This window comes from Micropterus salmoides, unplaced genomic scaffold (assembly GCF_014851395.1).
Source record: "Micropterus salmoides isolate LMB-PRFRI ecotype aquatic unplaced genomic scaffold, ASM1485139v1 Ms_hic_scaffold_19, whole genome shotgun sequence".
Lineage (NCBI taxonomy): Eukaryota > Metazoa > Chordata > Actinopteri > Centrarchiformes > Centrarchidae > Micropterus > Micropterus salmoides.
Window position 1 is genome coordinate 21521060 of NW_024041039.1, and position 21287 is coordinate 21542346.

General features: G+C 39.8%; 1 protein-coding gene across 1 annotated transcript in view; it reads right to left on the reverse strand.

The window, feature by feature from the left end:
* Nucleotides 1-562: 562 nt before the first annotated feature.
* dlgap2a (discs, large (Drosophila) homolog-associated protein 2a) overlaps nt 563-21287 on the reverse strand; it is a 127821-nt gene continuing 107096 nt past the window's right edge. Inside the window, exons 8-13 of the mRNA XM_038729015.1 lie at nt 19147-19532; nt 12989-13077; nt 12418-12857; nt 12168-12259; nt 7702-7854; nt 563-6486 (exon numbers count right to left, since the gene is read on the reverse strand). Coding sequence (XP_038584943.1) covers nt 6280-6486; nt 7702-7854; nt 12168-12259; nt 12418-12857; nt 12989-13077; nt 19147-19532 — 1367 coding nt within the window. The 3' untranslated portion in view covers nt 563-6279. The remainder of the gene's footprint in view (nt 6487-7701; nt 7855-12167; nt 12260-12417; nt 12858-12988; nt 13078-19146; nt 19533-21287) is intronic.

Sequence of the window (21287 nt, forward strand, 5' to 3'; positions counted from 1 at the left end):
TGTAAATTCATTTGTTCATTTTGTTGTGTTTTAAGGGATCACAGTCAAAGGGGAGTGAACTCACACAAATTGTTTCTGGTGGCTTTATGAAAAGAAAATACATAAATATTGAGTGATATTAAGTGGAATTATATTCTAACCGCCATATAAATGCCAAATCCCTAGTGACTGTACTGACTCACAAGAACAGTAAAAGGAAAATGCACCATCATCTTTGAAAAATGAGTCAGAGCTACCCTTCATCTTTATCTCATTGCTGTTTTGGTTAGCGGCCTGCATACAGATATAAAATGCATGAAATGTCAAGAGCACTTTGATAAATTCATTGAGGTTTCCTACTGTGAGCTAAAACCTACATCTGGGAATACTGTTGTTATTCAGACAAGTACTGAATAGCTGTATTATGTAGTTTGGTGTCTGCCAATATGAAGAAAAATCTTTAAGGGATTTTATATCAATTCATAACATAATGTTAAAATTTTACTATAACACGGTAACAATAGTCCATTGTCAGGTTTACAATTTGATGTTTCAAAGTAAATAGACGCCACACAAACAATCATTTCCAAACTTTTTCTCCAAAAGTTTAATTGCAGAATTATTTACACCGGATGACCTCAGCAATGATCAAACTACTCAAAGAGGCAAAATCTTTCAATAGCTCAGCTAGGAAAGAATGGAGAAAAATGCATACGTTGTTGCAAACTACTCAAAGAATGCAAAAATGATAGGGTAACTTGCACTTAAATAACACACTGAGAAATGCATATGTGATTGACTTAAATAAATACATAACATATCAGTTGGACAGTGTCAAAACGTAGAAAAAAAGTAATAAATAAGCCTACATTCAAAATCAGTATTTCGCATGCCATCATATCAGCTTATAGCATACCATAACAAAGTAAAAATGACAACAGAACATGAGCAAATGCAGAAAATAGTTATGTTTCAATGAAGCATATATTATATATTTATATATCTATATATTTCTTTACAAATAATGAATATTTGGCATTATATTCATCCTCACTATAGATATGATATACAAGAGATGAAAATAGTTTTAGCTAAACAACTACGTTTTTTATTTTATCTAGTAATTATAGAATGGTTTCACATTCCAAGTTCAAGGAAGTGTTGTATCAGTCTATCTCAGTGAGTCTGACGCTTTTTCCACAGCATGGTTACGAAAAAGTTCCCTTGAAATATTCCACATCACGGGATCTAGAGTTAAAAGCAGAGAGACAGTCGTACCAGAAAGTGAGGCCACAGATGTCGAGATACAAGCTGAAATGATAGAAATATGCGATTGGAAATGAGAAAAGGTAAGCAATGGAAGGAATGGTTTGCTTACATAAAATTTATGGATATGTAGCTGTGTGGAGTAATGCTTTTACAGTATGCTGGATAAGTCAAAAAAGATGGCACTTGTAGTTAATTGCTGCCCTCATGATATTAAACGTGACACTGGTGCAATTTTCTGCCCTTGGAGTTTTCACAAGGTTTTGGTGGGTGACTAGCTGTTAAATTGCCATAATTGATGAACTGAAACACCACCACAGTTGCTTTCTGACAAGTGAGGAATCCTCCGATGCTCACAGGGTCACATGCACACCACACAAGTCACCCAAAAGGATCCAACATAAAACACCCACTGAAATAAGTTTCAACAAGGAAATACAAGATCACTTTGTACCAGGAGGCCCTTACAGCTGTTCCTGTGTGTTCATACCTATTTGGACAAAAATAAGTGAAAAGGTTAAAACCTATTTTTCACAGATAGAAAATCATTTTCACTGGGTGTCAACCTTGACCCAGGCATTTCAGCACAGAGATTTTGTTCTTAGTTTAGAAAATGTGTCTCAGGAGTACTAAGATATTATTTTTCTTTCCAAAAGGGAATTGTTCTCCAACTAAATGATGCATGATTTCTGCTGGTCCAGTGTAAATTTACCAAAGTATGTGTCTCTTTTGTACAAATCCTTTTTATCATTTTTCACTCCCTCGTGACTTCTGACACTGGTTCCACTTGACTATTTGAAATGGTGTGTTCATTGTTTAATGTAACATTATGTAAGATTTGGTGTTTTTTTGTGATTTGGCACCTTTACAGTTTTGAGTGTAATTCACTGCTGTCGTAAATAAGGACAGCTGCCTTGGTATCAATACGGAGAATACAGAGCAAGCTTCTTCTTACAGAGTCTTGTTGGTGTCTGATGTGGTGCCATAAAGCATTACACTAGTATTTCAATGTTATATAGTGTAATACCAGGCGCTCCTAGCCTGTGGTGGCACTGACACCATTCTCCATATTACAAGTCAGTGTACCATCAAAATGATTTTGAAGCTATTATTTTTAAGATAAAATTACAACATAATGTTGCCTGTAGCAGTTATGTGAATGCTTCTTGGAGGAGCCAGATATATGCTTTAAACTGAATCAAAGGTGGTGGATAGACTTTTTTTCACAGCCCTGATCAATTTGCATAAGGGAGAAACTCCTCTGTTGTTTCAGTAGCAGCCTTCAGCGAAACTAGCCGAGCACAGATTGATAGAAATACTGTACACTACTTGTAGTGCTAATGCTTAATTTCTAGAGTATATGCCACTATTCAGCAATACATTTATCAACACAAGCTTTGAAGGCCCTTGGAGGCTGTTTGCTTGATCTCACCCTGGACCCAAAATCTTACATAAGCTGCTTTGCTTATTCAAAGGCAGACTGAAAAGTACCCAGCGCAGCGTCTAGCGATCCTCACAGAACAGCCTCCCAGCTACACAACAGCGTACAACACCAGCAGTTTGGGGCCCAGCGCGGAGCTCTTGTCTCCTCTAAGCCAGCATATGTCAGGCCGAGTCTGTCTCTCTCCCGTCTGCCTACCACTGTGGCAACAGCAGGGGAACGTCTCTGCTCTGCCAACTGCCTGGCATCTCTCACACACACACACACACACACACACACACACACGCACACACACGCTTTCCAGAAACCCACTGTAATACTGGTAAAGTCCCTGCTTTTGCAATGAAAATGCAGCAGAATTATAGATGGGTGTATTTTAAAAAGAATGTAAAAACTAACACTCAATCTGTCATTGAAGTATAGCACTGCATGTTTGAAACACTGTCACTCTACGCTGACTTTGGTTACTTGGTGATTTGTTGGACTGGATATACTTCTAAGCTCTCTGAAATGTATTGTCTGAGCTCTGCCAGAAGAAGTTCTGACAACTAAACAAAGTCTTGTGTATTATGATACAGTGAAAGGTTGGTTTGAAGGCTATAGAAACAAATTTGAATAAAACACATCAATTACAATGGGTTAAGAGCCTAACATCACAATGGTGCAAAGATGCATATGGTTAGAAATGTGGATTGTATTTTATCAAAAATACAATCATTAGCACAAAAAAAATAAAATATATGCTATGGTATGGTATCTAAAATATGTTTCAACAGAGTGCTGACGACATAGGGACAATGTGTATATGTATGTGTGGGAGGGAAAGATGCAGGTCAGGCCACAACTGGGTAGTAATAGGGAAATCAAGCCACACTGACTCCAGATTCACCCTCTCTTTTCTGAATATGTCAGCACTGTGCTACAAAAACAAGATACACGCACACATATCAACAAAACACACATGCACACAAAATATTCAAATCCAGAGAAATGTACTTTGTAGTTACTGCTATCTGATACATCTCCCTGGGCCATCCCTATAACGATGCCAGGCACACTGGCACAATCACTCAACCAAAAATTTTCTAAGTCATAAAAATAGATTTTTTTAAGTGAAGCACACTGTGTTGCATTGATTGTTTGTCTAGTGCTGTATTAATTAAATAAAAAGCAGCACCATTTAGTTGGTTGATTATCCAAAGTGTTTACCAATAGTCTTAAGTCTTTAGGTCAGTGATTTGAATATAACATTGGCAACGCAATGAAGACTAATGTTCAAGTTACTGGCACCAAAGTTTGATAGTAAAGAGCAGCAGAATTGTAGCTTTTGCTCAAGATGAGTTTACCTTTATGAACAATTTACTTATAACCACCTGGCACTAAAGTAAATTCTATATGACCACTAAAGACTCTTATCCACTTTCACATCACATACCATTACACGGCTGCACCAGCTATTCATAAATCCATTACTAAGTTTGTGTGTAAAGTCCTTCCTAAGTTCTTATCTACTGGCTACTTTCAAGCTAGTGATTTACTAAATCATGTTGTAGCATACCATAGAAACTTTGAAAAAATGTCTTACCTAGCAAGCATTTAGTATTTCAAATGTTCGAGTTAAGAGTTAGTAACAGCTTAGCTGGAATTATCTGATTATGCTAAGCTAACACATTTAGTGTTTTAGCCTGCACATTATTAGCATACAGCTCCGTAATTTGTGGAGTGTTATTTTCATGAAATGTAATATCTTTATTCTTTTACTCATCAGTCTAAACAGGTCATATGTATGCAAGCTAACGTTGGTTTTGTCAGTTGTTTATGTTAGCTAGGTAACAGTTACACCTGGCAGTGTATGTGTAAGTATTTTGTAACAACCAATATGTAGAATTTGTTTGTGTGGTCAACCCGTTATAATTTAGTGATATGGAAATCTCCACTTAATGTTGAACACTTAAGTCAGAAGTAGGCTACGTTTGAACTTAGGAAGATCTGGTGCAATTGGTAAATCTCAACATTGTCATGGGACTCAAAGCAAATAATAATTTATAGCTAAACTACATCATGTTGTGACAAAACATCATACGTGAATCTGCATAGCCACAGTAAATATCCTGTTCCTCATGTACTTCCTCTTAACCGGAGACTTGCAAAGTTTTAATTGTTTGGGACTTGCTGCTTGCATCCCTCTGGAATGCCTTTGCCCCAATTATTTCCCAGTATTTCCTAGAGGGAGTGAATGCAGTGTTGATACTGCTTCAGGAGACTTTCAACAACACAGAACTTTCCAAGAAATATGATCTTGTATTAAAGAAACTAGTATGCAGATATTTTGTTTTGGCGGTTTTTCTATCACTCCTCATTAACTGTGGTTGAGGGCGCTACTTGAAAGGGCCTGAGAGAAGTATGTTAGATGAAAACAATGCAGTATGGTTTTGTGTGTGTGTTCAAGACACTGGATGTATGCAACAAATCTAGATTTGTCAAAAGCAATAGGGCAGAGGGCAGGCAAGCAGTGGACATGAGGGAAAAAATATACACAATGAATATTCTTCCCCGCTCACAATTCAAAAATACAACAGTACTATTGTGAACTTGGGTATGTACATTTCCCTTGGAAATAGAGAGAATTGTAATAAGTGCATAAGTGCATTTCTCTACACATTTTGATCTAAGGAGTTAAACAAACCTTCATAGTTTTTTCTACTGCATTGACATAATGGAAATGTTGGCACAAGACCTGCATGTTTTCAGCTTCAAGTAAATGTCAATATTTGAAAGTTGGCAACAGGAACATGAGATACATAGGAAAGTTGTTTGAAATGTGCATGTTAATGAGGTGACAAATGTCATTCTTCCACCAATCCAGGCCAAGTAAAATGTTTGACTACAACCAGATTGGGTAGAAAGCTGCATTTTTCAACACTGACCAGTCCAGAGCTTATAAGGGCTGCCTGAATAACCTTGAATGGGTGATCAGTGCCACATGCACATAGTTGAGGTATTTCAAGCATTGGCACTTTAAAAGTTTTGAACTTACAACAATTCTGTGATATTTAGCTCGGAATTAACATTTACCCCCCCCCCCCCCAAAAAAAAGTCATAATATAACCTTAAATTATTGAAAAATACTGAAGGGTTACTAACTTTTACCATTTTTTAACAACTTGAAATAAATATAATTTCTCTCATTTACTCTTTTTAGCTCAAAGGCCTGGTTGCTGGTAGGTTTTCAAAGCTGCACTTTTTTAAATGGCACTTTGCAAATGCTGAAAAACTACAGACATACCCATCCAGGATATTGGATGAGAGAGCTTGTAGGCTGGGTATCATGATCACCAGCAAACCAAGGAGAAACCCAACCAACCCATGTCAGACATACATTTCTGCTAACACTTATTGGCAATACGAGAAGAGGGTTGGCACATCCTACAGACCAATGGTGTTGGCGATGGGCTCTGAGGATGGCGAGATCGAGATCAGACAAAAGATGGATAAAGGAAGAGTAGAGAGCATAGCAGTCTAGAAAAAAGGCTAGTTTTAAAGTTGTTTGAATGTGGGAGCAGGGAGACGTGTAGGCCCTGGACCCTATCTTCTCAAAGTCTAGTCTGAGCCTCGGGAATATAGATCTCGATGCTGTCTGCTCGCTCCGAGGCTGAGTTCTGCCTGAAGGAGGCTGCCCGCTTAGCGGCCATGAGCCGCCGCCGGGCCTCCTGTCGGTGCCTGTCTGGGAGGTCCAGGGATTTCTCCCTCGTTATCACACTCTTCTGTCGAACTGTCTTCTTTGGTACAGGAGCTGGTGGCTTTAGGAAGAGGAGAGAATAATTAAGTGTTTGTACAAGTTTGGTAGTGATTTGACAATTTGGAGGGGACAGCAGTGATCAAAAACACCAACAAACCCAGTGTTCAAGAGTTTATAGTCTCTTTTAGAGACTTTAGATTTTTGCTAAGGAACTATGTAAACATTTTTGGGGTGGGGAAGGTGGCTGAAAATTATATTAACCTTTTTTTAAAGACCGCATGATTAATATTTTCTTTGGATCCTTCACGCAGAGAAAAACTGCCTTCAAAATTTAATAAATATAAATATAAAAAATAATACAACAGTATTGAGTTGGTACAACTCATTTTGCATTCAGAACTGAGAATGTGGTACTCCCATTTACACCTTATGTTAGGCAGGACAATAGTTCTCATGTAGCCATTAAACTGTACATCATCTGTGGATTTTTAGTAAGAGTGAAAAAAAAATTTAATAAAAAAATAAATCTTGGATGAGAAAAAGTTAAAAGACCCTCTTGCTTTCCTCAAAAATATCACCCTCCAAAAAAAAGAAAAAGAGAAAATGCCCTATTTTCGGCCCTGCTGTCCCCTTATGAGTTTTTAATATTCCCTAAATCTAAAATGTTCAATCATGTATATTTAAATGAAAAAATATTCTTGTGTTCTTATATTTCTATCAATATATTTTGCCATCCACAGGATGGCATTGGATCAGTTCCAGTCTTTGAGGTTTTCTCAGAATCATTATACAAAATACATGCGACTAATGCCTTAAGGCCAGTGTTGGGCAAGTTACTTCCAAAATGTAACACATTATAGATTACTAGTTACTGTCATTTGAGAATGATTAGTATATTACAATATTACTGTGTCTGAATTGCAATGCTTTACACTACTTTTGCGTTACTCTTGAGTTACTTTCACTGCTATTAATGACCGCATTATTCTGATAGTAAAATGTTCCTACATAGGTGGGTTCTAGTCTTAGTAGTTTGCACCCTCCCTACAATCTCAACCACTGGATTCCAGAAACAGGAAATAACGTTACTCTTTTACTCATAGATTTATTTTTCTGCTGTTGAAATGTTTCTCGGTGTTGGTGAATTATTAAAAAACAAAACACCCTTTAATTTCGGATTAAAATGCGTCGTAACGTGTGTTACTGATATTGTAACGGGTAGGCCTAATATTACCGATTTTCTTTTAGGGTTGACAGTGCCATGGTGATCCCTCACCTTCTTCTCTGGGCTGTCTACTGGCCTCCAGTTGTTGCTCTTGATTTGCTGCAGCTGGTCAAACTTCACGGTGACGTCGTCAATGGAGAGTTGCAGTAGGTCCCAGAACCCAGCCAGGTCCTGAGAGGTGGGCCGCGGCATGGCACTGGGATCCTGAGAGGGATGCACGTGAAAGGAGTTACAGCAAAGATAACATTAACATCTGTGATGACATTAAGAGCCAAATTGTTGGTTCAGTGCCCGTATCCCAGATAATAAGCACATATTCAGACAAAATAGTCATGACCAAACTAGTTGTTGTAGTTCACCTTAGATCCACTAGATGTCCTACTCAAAACAGGATTCAGTGCCGGTTTTGGGGGATTTGGTTGAAATGGGGGATAAAAACTTACGATGGTGACCAATCATGTTGTAATTCTATGAATGAGCTCAGAAATAATAAAGTGCCTTTGTTAGTTCAGGCCTTTCATCACTTGATTTCTGTCAGATTGAGTAGCGCCTGCATTGTCTCTGCAACAGGCCTGCAGTTGCCGCAGATTTTAATGAGTCAGGAGATTGTGTGCTAATACTTGTTAATAATAGAATTTTGAGGTCACTGTAAATATATAAGTCCAAATCTTTCTGTAATGTTTTGAGCTGTTTTCCATTAATTTAGTCATCCTGGCTCCACATGTTCATTTATTATAAACCCAAAAAAGTCAACATTTCTGCTTGCAGACGTAAGGATTAAGATATGAACAGAGATGCTCGAAAAGAAAACACACAAGCTGTTTTGTTACTATAATACACTAACACATAGGAACGCAATCAGTAAATGCTGAGTATGGTTATTCAATAAAAATATATGAACTATGTATGAATGTATGACATGATTAATTCAACTGGAAATGAGTTCTCTGAACAGAGCCAACACGTTGCTATCGCTGGACTGATCTATGGTATAACACTGCTGTGAAGGACAGCATTGTATCAACACTGGTCTCATCATACAGGGAGTTCATTACACACCACACTGTACAATTTATTCAGGACATTTAATACAATATGGTGCTATTAAATATCAAGGCCACGGGCTTGCTTTCTGTATTTAAGAGGCAATGTATAATACATGAATGACTGAATTTCTTTCCACGATGACTAAGAAATCAAGTACTGAGGAAAGCTGTTCATGTGTTCCAAGATAAATGTTATAAACCTTTCAGACCTCTGGGTGGGCTTCAATAGGCTTCAGTAGTATTTGTCAGATTTACACTGATCTGTTCCTCTGCACCTACTGTATGTTGTTGTCATACTGTTTTAACAAGAATTAAATCAAAGAGATGCAACATGGTATTTGATTTTGATTTTAAACATTCATGATCCCATAAAAGCAAACTGTTGGGGCCCCTACCGGTGGCGTTTGTTTAGTAACCTCGCCACCAGTGACGTTTTGCACAGCTGTTGGTTCACTGGTTGACATGCATAAAATCACTGACTTAGGTTTAGGCCAAGTGGGAACCTCTGGGTCTGAATTTTGAAGCCATGAAGAAGTAACTTAAACCTGCATTCTGTCTAACGGCCAGCAGGGGGCTACTCCTTTGTTTGCAAAAAGAAGTCTGGTTCTATTAGAAATAATAGTAAAACAACCGTTTTCACCTGATTTATTTCCTCAGTAAACACTTTCCTAATGAGTTTGTGGTCTAATGCATAAGTTTCAAGGTTCTTCAATACAGCACGATGTTCATTTATTAAATTATGGTCCCATTTAGAGGAAAATAGACATAAAGAAGCGTATGCTTTAGGGCGGGACCCTGTGATTGACAAGTTGCTACCATGTCAATCAGACTAGATCAACTCATATCCACGCACTGTGTAAATTTAACCAGCGCCGTTGAAAAAGCTTATTAGGAGTTGGCTGTTCATTTTCCTGGTAAGTACGTTTTGTTTTAAGCCTGTTTTTAGCTAGCCAAAATTAGCAGCTACTTACGGTTAAAATCACAGCTAATGTGAATTACAGCTGCAGCTAGCTAACCAAGCTTGCTAGTGCCACCATTGCGTCCAAATATGGTCTTGACCGGTGCCGGTGGTTGCAAAAAATCAACATTGCGGCGGCCTATCGGCCAACCTCGCTTCAAGACGGTAGTCCACAAAACAGTGGGTGACGTCACGGTGACAACGTCCGCTTCTAGACTCTTGTCTCCTTTAAGACTAATATATTTAGCTAGCTAAAGCTAACGAAGCTAATGCCACTATGTAACTTCATTAAAAAAAGATCAGTCTTGTTTCACACGGGAACCGAACGCCTGTCTCCGGGGTAAAAAGCGGCAACCTTACTATCCAGCACACCATACCCACCACACCCATCCCCGAAACATACATTTCTGACTATTTATTATAATACCTGACCGCCTTTGTTGTGTGTTGGCGTTGTACGGCCACTAGAGGTCGCTGCCACAATAAACTTAAGCATGAGTTGTAATTTTGTGTGGCTAAAACGACCTATATGGTCGCTTCTCTGTGGAGGATAGGCTCATCACGTTAGGCAAGCTGGGAAGATATCACACTTCTGTTATCTGTAATTACCAGGAGAGTGCCTCAGCACTTTATCAGCTTTATGCTGACCCCTGAACTTGTGATGTTCTGTAAACTGTCTCAGAAGTCTTAATAAAGCTTCAAATATCCAGAGCTGGGAAGATTTAGGAGGAGTCAGTGATTTTTAAGCCCTGGCAGTGTCAGTGTGTGCTTTTAATCCTGGAGCTCCTCCCAGAGAAGAGCTCCATGCACACTGTTTGTCTTTCTTTTAAAGCATTTTTAAGTAAATTTTTATGAAAGTTGATCCAGGAGGTAGAGAGAAGCAAGCTGATAAAAGACAAGTAGACAGCTCTTTAAGCTTCCAATTTGGGGGCATCTATTTAACAAATAAAGTATGAAGTGAATATTGTTCCATGTGCATTCATCAAGTGAGGAAATGCTTTTTCTAAGTTGTTAAGTTACCTAAGCCCTTTGCTGCGTGTTGTCCCCTCTCTTTCCCCCATTTCCAGATGCTATCCACTGTCCAAGCTCTCTCAAATAAAGGAACACAAATGCCCCAAAAATATCTTTAAAGTTAACATCTATAATACGGCATTTTTCGGTGGTACAAAGCACTTGACTTGGTCTAAAAGTCTGGTTTACTGTATGTAATCACCATACACTTCCCACCTGAATGAATGACTATTTCTGCTGCACAATGCAAGAATAGCAACACTATCTCTCATAACTCAGCACCAACTTCATTTGAAATATTGGGTACTTGGCTTGGATCAATAAAATGAGTTGTGAAAAGTGCAAAAAAAAAATGTTGCAGAAATCCCTGACCCTGTGTGTGTTCCTGCAGTGGATGAGCAACAGAGTGGCTGGTGCCTGAATACTGAGGTATATTTTACTGTAAACCCAGGTTTGGCCCTGTTCTTCTCTTCTCAGGACAAAGCTGCATCACTGAAAACACACCCATCCATGCTCATATATTGTTCATTTCAAAACGTTCAGGTGAATGCGCTAGATTGATATCGATTCTCAGTGTTGTAGCTTTCCGCAATCAATGATATTTGGGGAGTTTTGATTCAGTTAGTTAGTTAGTGCCGGCTAAAGCATTAAATGTGTATTGAAGGTTGTTAGTGGAGGAGTGTGGAAATGTTTCTAATGACAAACGTTAATTTCACAGCACATCCAGTGTTTTTAGACTCTTATGCTTTGTTCACTCTGCAGCTGCATCACTCGTTTTTCTTCATTCACTTATAGTTAAAACATTTTTAATGGATTCTCATAATTTAAATTCTGACCTGGAGCTTCTTTACACCCTTTTCCTTTTGTTGTATGCTTTACAATTCATGGATAATCATAAACAATTTATGTAGAACAACAGAAAGATGCACTGTCCCGTATTGTCAGTGATTATGTGTAATTATGTAGATGTGATTGTGAGAGTATTGGCAATAGTATTGTTTCTGTGGTTTCCTTTGTTGTTATTGATATATATAAAAGATAATCTGATAATATTTAAGTATAACCCCCCCCCCTAACATTTTCTAAAATCACGTAAGACAGTTGACATACAGTAATTATAACCACATCACAATTTAGCCAAACTAGGGTTAGCATGGAGGACAATGAAAAATATAGTTAGGAAGACAAATTTATTCATACAAATCTTAGAACACACACGCAGCCTTGTGGCACTATTGTTGTGTGGACCTGACATTGACATAATGCATTCCCTAGTCCCTTCCCCCCCTAACCTTAACCTAATTCTAACCTGATTCGTAAAAAAAACAAGTCTTAACCCTCAAAAAGACCTTTAAACTTGTGGGTCTCCAGCATTGTAGTCCCCACAAAGCTGTTGAACCCCACAGGTATTGTGGAATCCTGTTTTTTTTCTTACACACACACACACACACACACACACACACACACACACACACACACACACACTTTGATAGTTGTCTTACCAGGTTTTGCTGACACAGCCAGTAGAATTGCTGGAATTTCTGAGACATGAGCAGCTGCGCGCTTCCCACTGCACTTCGGATTTTGCCTAGAACTGAAACACACACACACACAAACAAACTGTGTACTGCATATCAAGTAAAACACATAAACTGCAGTGCCATACATTCAGTACAGTACATTTAAAAAATATCCATCTTTCAATCTGCCTGCACAGTAAGACATGTATGAAGTGTTCAGCACAACACTCACTTTCCTCTGACAGGTCATTCTCTTCAGCTTCTGCTTCCATCTCCTTACACCAGCCCTCCATCTTCTTAGTCTCCGTGTGGAGCAGTTGCATGAACCAGCTCCCATCCCTCCTCAGGGACGGGGACGCCCTGCCTGACTCGCCCGATGAGACCGCGCTGTCCCGTGGGGAGGGGGGTTCCAGCTGCCAGGTGGTCTCGCTGGTGGTCTCCCTGGGACTGGGGGGTTCAGTAGGGGTACGGTAATCCTCACGGTAGCTGAAGAGCCCCTGTGTACGTACAGTTCGCACCGCCCCGTACTGGGTGGGCGTGCTGGGCTCTGAGTGACGCTGGAAGCCCCCTCCAAACTGCAGGCCTTTGTCCTCCATGAGAGGGAAGCCCTCCAACTCCATGTCAGCCTGCACAGCTGCAGTCACACTGTTGGAGCGTTTGAACCTGCCCTGTCTGAGGTAGAAAGACAGATGAATGCACACACAGGCTGCAGTGGCAAATAATGGCAAAGACAATGCACATAATAGTGAGCCTCAAAATTGCGGTTTTCTAATGAGCTTAAAATCCCAGAACCATTATCTCACCCCTTCTTGTTGTCCTCCACCTGGATCCCAACAGAGTGGTACTCCCGCGAGCCTTTGCTTTCAGATTCAGAGTCCGTGGCTGCTTCCACCTAATGCGAAGAAATGATATGAACCAAAAGTGTTTCTCATTATGTGAGCTAGCATTCCCCTTTGCTTCTGGGTTTATTGGTTTGGGACTGCACAGAGCACCTGAACTGTACACAGCTTGTCAGAAAGTAAACATTGTATGATTTATGGACGCAGCAAAGGCAGCAAGACTGAAGAGGTTCCCTAGGTTTCTGCTAGGTTTCTACTGAAATTAATCTGAAACTTTAAGGAGATGTGCATTATATTCCACACTATATACTGTATTGAAAATGCCACTTTCACTGGAGCACCCCATATGTAATTCAGGTCATAGGATTGATCACAAATATACAGCTGCCTTCATGAAGCAAAAAAAGGAAGGTATTGAGTATTTTGCTGTGCTATACTTTTTAATTACAAAACAGTTTTCCCTAGAGGTAGGACACTGTTAGGTTAAATCTGCACTAATCAATATGTTTACATGAACAATAGGTCAAATGACTCTGTGTAATGGGAAGGTGCACACTTGTAATAATGAACCGACAGAGAGTTTTCACCTGACTCTGCAGTTGCCTTCAGCTTTACTGAGCTTTTGAGCGTCTTTCAGCTCATTGTTTAGGTTTCACACACACCCCTCTAATCAGCATCCTTTCTGTACACATGCGGTGGTTTTAGTGATAAATCTCCTGACTCTATTGTACAGTACCTGCCCAGCACCAAAACATGAGACAGACAAAGTTAGCAACTAGCTGCTGTTGTAAAAGCCTTTAGCAGATATTTTTCTCAAAAGTTGGTTTAGACCAAACAATATCTAAAAGCTGAGTAAATATACGACCTATTCATCAGGTGACCAGAAACATGTCTTCAAATTAAAGCGTGTCCGTGTCTGCTCACTGTTTCCTAGCAGGTTAGCCACACCGACTTTATATAGTGATAATACACAAAAAACTGGTAAAATTCTCAATACTTAAAGTTGGGTAGTGTGGATTGGTCTTTGTCAAGTATTCAAAGCTGTGTGACCATAGTTACACAGTGACAGATGGGGCAACATTAGTGCATATTATGGGATGGGACAGAAGAGTGACTGATGATGATCCTGCCTGCCCCTGCATGGCTGCAATCCTGATCCATCCGCCCAGGCTCAGAGACTCTTTATCGCTGCCTGCACCTCTCCCCGGAGCCCCACGTTTTACCGGCTTTATGGAAGTCCTGTCAGAGCTCACCATTTTTGCTATGCTTTTCTATCTGTCACCTTCTCCTTGTTTCTCCTGTTGCTCATCTCTTTCTTGTTTAATTTCTTTGCTTCGACTTGGCTCTTTGTCTAGCGTTCACAGTTTCTGCTGGCTTACTGTCACTGTCATCTGTTTCTTTCTTTTGCTGTCTCTTAAAACTGTCTTTGTCTTTTTTGTCATTTCGGTATTTCTTCTTTTGTGCCCGCTGAGCCTATTTTCATTGTGATTGTGCCAGAAATGGTCTCCGAATCAAAAGTTTGATGGTACAGAGTGGCCAGACATACAGAGAGAGAAGTAGGGTCACTGTCCAATACTTTGGTTCAAGTCCAAACTGACATTCTCATCAGCCTCAAGTGTACTTTGTGCTGGGTGCTAATTAAATGTTAGCATGCTAACACCCTAAACTAAGATGGAGAACATGTTGAACCTGCTACACATCAGCATGTTAGCACTGCTGAGCCCAAGTACAGCTTCAAAGAGTTACTAGTGTGGCTAAAATATAAATTTGTATATATTCCTGTACAGCCAGGATTATCATCCTTGCCTTTTCCACCAGGATGATTGCCTGAGCCATCCAGAAATGTCCATATAAGCCCTTAAGAGCGTCTGACAATCATAAATCTTCAGCTCAATGCAGTGTTATGACTATGAGATTGAGTCACAGGCACTGGTTCAAAATAAGGCGTGCCCCTGTTGTGAGGAAATGTCAGTCCTACCTTTGGTATGGAGTGGTCAGTATTAAAGCTGGGGAGTGACATTTTTGGAGAGCCATTTTATATTCTGTCAGGCCATTTGGGAGATGCTGTTAGCGGATAGGAAATGAGTGTTGAGCAGCTTGCTGAGGTGACCTCCATTACTTTGCGTTAGAAGCTGGGCAAAGTCCACCTCATGAAAAGAGAATGAGTCTCATGTCCGTGATGGATGAGGACTGAAGGAAGACTGAACATCGAGGAGGCTGTGAGATTTATGTCCAATAGGCTTACCTACCCTGCACATGTTTTTTGTACATAGAGATACACCGGTGTGCACACATATAAACACGCACTGCATCAGTAATCACAGTCAGCACAGGTGGGGAAACTGAGCATCAGCAAAAAGCTCAACAGAGTCACTGTGTCTTTCATCCAAAACACACAAACACCACCTGGTGACTCTTCCCAGCCAATGTGTTTAAGGTTAAAAGCTTTGACTTCCTATTCTGTACGACCTCATTGTGGCTCCAATTAAAACTATATTTGTAAATAAATCAATCAGTACTTTAGAACACAAACATGTCTTTGCGTAGGGTAGCAAAAGGTTATCTAAGGCGACAATAAAGTGGTCCTTGTGGACTACAGGAAGTCAAAACAACATTTGTCCACAAGGTCAAAGAAGGGGTGTCAAAAAGTAAATGGCAAATTATTAGAGAGGCAGGCTAATTTAGGTGAATTATGCTTTTTATGTCAATGCAACTGAAGCTGTCTGCAATATAGATAAATCTGCATCTTGCTGCAACACATTTTAAGCAACAAAATCCCCTTTAAGGGAACATTTTTTGTGATGGTTGCCCTGGTCTAATAATTCTGCCACCAGATGGCTTTTTAGAATTTCAGGAATACTGAGATCATGAGTTGGATTTTTTAATGAGTTGGATTTTAACATCAGTAATGTTTTTGTTGTGTTTAAATGGAGCAGATCAAACAAAAAAGTACCTGCACCTGCACGCATCACTGAAGCCAATATAAATATCGGTTGCTCTCACTCATACACATTTACTTTCTCCCTGGCTACTCGTTCCTTAAATTCACCTTCACTTCTGCTTTTTAAAATTAGTGCTCATCAGTGTAGTTAGGTGCCATGATCATTACCCCCAGTGACTGACTCTGACTAACAGGAAGCAGAAACTGCAAGTATTGTTTTGAGAGAGAGAGAGAGAGAGAGAGAGAGAGAGAACACGAACTGCTCATTGAGTGACTGGTATGGTGATGACTATGTGAGGAAGTCATACAATTGAGTGAAGATGAATCAGTGTTTTGCATGTGAGCGAGTGAGTCACTATGTTTACATGAGACGGATAATTAATGTAACCTGGTTTCTATGAAACCCGCAATTACATTCAACTGAGTTCTCCCCCAACACCTACTATATTTTTGAAACAGGCTTATTTAAACATATTTGTTTTTGTTTCAGCTTAAATTGGATTTAAGTGTTGTGGATTCTTGATTGTTTTAATTATTTAGGGGAGGGGCTAAGTTTAAGTGAAGCTAATCAAATCTTCTCTGAGGACAGGCAAACAACTAATTTGTAAAGCTTGGGGTGGATGACCATAGTACAAATGCAACTTAATCAAAGTTTGAATCTAGTGACCATTAAAATATCATTATTCACATACAATTTTAAGACATAAAATGCAGATATCTTAGCTGTGCAAATATTTCCAGGCCTGCCAATGTGACTTTACAAAGACATTTCTGTTTTACACACACACACACACACTTGTATAACTGTACTGGACTAACTTTTTGGTCAGTAATCCGGTCAGATCACGTTCCTTGTTTACATGATGTTTTATGAATCATGTTTTTGCCGACAGTAACCAGGTTACTTTAACACACTGAATTCAGGATACATTACAGTAAATCATTTTAATAGGCTTTAATAGGAATTTACACATTACACTGAAATGTAATGTCTGGGTAAATGTTGCTGCTGGATATTCTCTAAGTTTGGATGTGATGCAACGCAGGATCAGTCGACTTTGAAGGCATAATTTATTTGTAGGCTGACTCTCTGATGGCAAAATCTGACAACCAGCTGTATTTGGGTGTTAGACCGATCTCCAAAGGACATTCTTAATATCACCTGAAAAAACCCCACAGCAAATTACCCTTTAAGGTGTGCTTGATTAATTTTTGCAAGAAACTGGAACAGAACCCAACGACATTTAAACGCTTCCAGAATGAGATTAATGAAGTGGGATTTTTTTCTTCAAATATTTGAAAGGTCTTAAAGTTCAACTTTGCCCTGGACTAAGCAAATTGGACAGTCAGCAGACAAGGGAGTGAGCGTGTGAATGTATAGATTTATGTGTGGGAAAGAGAATAAATATTGGCATGAAATACTAAGTATACGGGGAAAGACTAATTGAAGAAAGTAAATGTGGACGAGGGGAAATTATGATTAAGAGGAGTTGAGGCTTAAGAACAGTATATGAACCAAGAAGAATACAGGGAAGAACATTACTACTCCCTATGTACAGAGCAAGAGAAGATATTGACAATGACTTTCAAATTCAATGTTCTCAAATTCACATATTAACTTTATTCTGCTTTGAGCCCTGCGATGGACTGGCGACCTGTCCCGCCTTTTGCACGATGTCAGCTGGGATTGGCTCCAGCCCCCCCGCGACCCTGTACGCAGGATAAGCGGTTGATGATGGATGGATGGATGGATGGATGGATGGATTCTGTTTTGATTAAATGCTATAAATGGCCCTGAGGGAGGGGCGGATTGGCCATCGGGACGTTCGGGAACATTCCCAAACATTGGCACAAGAGGCAGCTAAATGCGCCAAATGAACCGACCCCTTCCTTGGTGGAAAGGTGATGTGGCAGGCGCAGGTGAGGCAGGAACCAGCACAGAGACAGGTACACGATAAGTAATGCATTTATTATATACCTAAATGATTTATATATGCATTTATTTTTTTTAGTTTATAATATTATATATTATAAACAACAATGTGTTATCACACAAAGACAACTATAAGTGAGGACTGTCTTTGCATTTATATTAGCTGTTAAGGGTCAGGTGATGCAGAAGGACAGAGTGATAATGACCCCAGTCATGTTGATGAGGAGGGAGAGAAGGAACAGGAGGAGCTGCAAGAGAAGGAAGAGCAGCAGGAGGAGGAGGATGAGGAGGTCAATGGAACCAGCCAAAACAGTGACAGGTACAGGGGCAGTGTGCAGGACTGGGTAGGCAATCATATTACTTATTACAGCACAGGGGAAGCTGAGCCAGGGATAGGCCTACTCAGAGCTGAAGATGAGGGATTTGATTTTTATGCACACACATACACACGCTGCTCTATTTTATGGGACTGCATTGTTTTGATTATGTTTAAGTATTTTAGCACTCTGACTGACTCAGGCTTGCCTGACTTGGTCTTGTTCAGTGCAGTGGTGCCTTGCTAATACAAACTGAGGTGGCAGGTGTCATCCTAAAGTTTCTTGAAAGTCTTAAATAATCTGATTGACTGTATACAACAAAAACACTAATATGTATTAAAATAACTGCAAACAAAACTTCTCCGAGCCCCCAAAGGGCGCTCGTATAAAAGGCCTCTCCTTCTCCAAGTCCCCGGCTGAATTTCAGTCCCAGTACCTGCCCTGAGGTGATGGTGTGAGCTGAAACAGTTTCCTCATTCTTTGTTCTGCAGTAGACCTGCAACCTTTAGACTGCAACAGGAGATCAGCAACGCAAGAACCTCAACTAGTATCAGAGAATGAGGCTGACAAAGCCAAGATAAGATCACATAGAGTCGGAGGTGGAGAGAGACAAAGAGAAAACGAAAGAAAAAGGAAGAAAAATCCAGAGAAGGGGAGAGGGAGCGTGAGGAGAGAAGAGAAATAGAAATATAGTAAGTGGAGGGGGAGTGAATGAACCACAGAGTGAACTACCATTCACTAAAACCTGCTCCAGCATGAGTTGAATCTTAATTGATGGGTTGCGGTAAGATGACTCACTCTTGCTATTTTTAGCTTCTTTAAAAAGAGCAACATTTCTGAGATGAGTGTATATGTGAGTTGTAAGAATTTTAGTACTCATTTGATACTATGTGAGATGTCTTCCTTATACATACTGAGAGACAAGACTAACCTGTATCCCTATAGAGGATCGAGGTGTCTTCAAGTACTCCTCTGCCTTGGACACCAGGATGGCCTTGTCACAGGTGAGCACCGAGCTGTGGCTGTCTGTGGACGGGTGTCTTTTTCCAGCCATGACTCCGGCTGCCTCCATGGCTATAGTCACAGCCTTGGCACTGTCCAGGCTGTCGTTAGAGTTGTAGAGGGCCCTGCCTGGGCCCAGTCCAAGGCTGAGGCCTTCAGGGGCCCACATCCCACCATGAGGGTGTCTCCCCTCGTGGTAGGCGTCCTGGGTGGACTCAGTGCTGCTCTGGGCCGTGATGGAGATGAGGGGTTTGGAGGTGGTGCGAGGCGGGACCGGAGGAGGGGTCTTCTTGTAGTTGGGTGTGTAAGTGATGGCTATAAAAAGTGGGAAAGACAGAATTATTTAAAAAGTCATATAAAAATACTTACACTAATAATATATTCAGTGTGTATTGCTGCCATTATAGAATTCTATAAATGCATTTACATCAAAGTGAATTCTTGTGATTAAACAAATTATTATTATTATTATTATTTTATATAATTTGTGAAGTTTACCTGATTTAGCCTATAAGAATGTAATGTAAGTTCATTCCCTAAAATTATTAAAGACCTATTCTACGTAAAAGAGGAAAAAATTATCTTGTATTGTTTAGTTTGTTTAACAAACCTACTCTACTCTACCCTTAGCACACAGTCAATCAGATGATAAAGCTACTGGGTCTTACCACACTGTTCTAAGCCTGCTTTTGTCCAAAGTATCAAATATTTATTTCACTGCAGCATGGTACATGGTATGTTTGTGACTGTCGACAACATAATATCTCAAGAACAATATATGGCAAAAAATTAAGCACAAGCCATATATTCTCAGCCATTTGTTATATGGCAACAAGCAATTAAGGACAATAATTTCCAATGTATGTAATGTATTCCAATTCATATCATTACTTAATTAACTTACTTTTATTACTTAATGACCTCATTAGTATATGAGGTGAGTTAATATATCATTACGATTAAAATGGGACATCAGGCAGCGGGTTGCTTAATATCTATAAGCATAAGTTATGTTAAACTTTGTTAGTTCTTGTAATTTTCTGTTGTTGTTGATCATCAAGCTCCTAGCTGAGTGAGTACTTTCTGTTCAAGATGTGTGTTTGCATGAATCTTTCTTTTCTTTTTTAAAATTTTTAGTCAACATAAAATATCAAGACCTCTTTGATAAAAGACACTCATCAGACATGATGGTGGGGTAAAAGCAGAGACGTAATCAACAGTATAGTATATGCGGAGGATCCTGGTGAGGAGGTACTGCTCAAGGAAGCTTGACTACTCTCATCTTCTTATTCTGTCCATTTCATGACAGAAAGGGTGGGGGTGGATTACTTTCTTTCAAGTGGAAATGAGAATGTGGACTTAATCCACAGAGAGATGGACTGAGGAATGGGTCATGAATGCCTTTTAAGCTTTGATGTCTTTTTATTTTCGAGCAAGGCTTTGGGAGAAAAGCTAACTCAGTGTTGTTACAGACTGAAACATCTGAAGCACGAGGTACATTTAGTGTGTTCTGATCAAAGCTGAGGGTGTGCCAGAGGTACCTCGGAGCCAAGAACAGAAGAAAGAGAGAGGGCAAAGAGGAAGAACACTGAGTCACGCTGCAGGTTAAGTTATGGGTTATCGTTTTCCTTGACAAAGAGGCAAACCGTGTTGAACTCTGTTTCTGTTCCTGGCTTACAAATGTTTACATCACACAAAGCAATTAAGAAAGTCCTTATGAGACCAGAATCTGATCTATTTTGAGTTCTAATGAGCTTCACCCCCCACTCAGTCCCCCCAAAGTTGTGGCGTAGAATTAATAGCATGTCACCCTAATTATATTGTAGCCTGAACAACACCATTACAGAACAAACATTCATTGTTGTCTGAAACCAGGGAAATATCTTCTTTTTGTTCACAACCCCTTTTAAAGAGAGCATCATTCTGGTGAGAATAAATCCCAGGACTTCACCTCAAACCTGCAACACCTTTTGGCGTCTTTCTTGCCCATATTGGCTGTGTTTATAAATAGCTAGAGACGTCTGGTCCATGAAGAGCGTTCTGCTCCGGGGGCTTAATGACTCCTGCTGC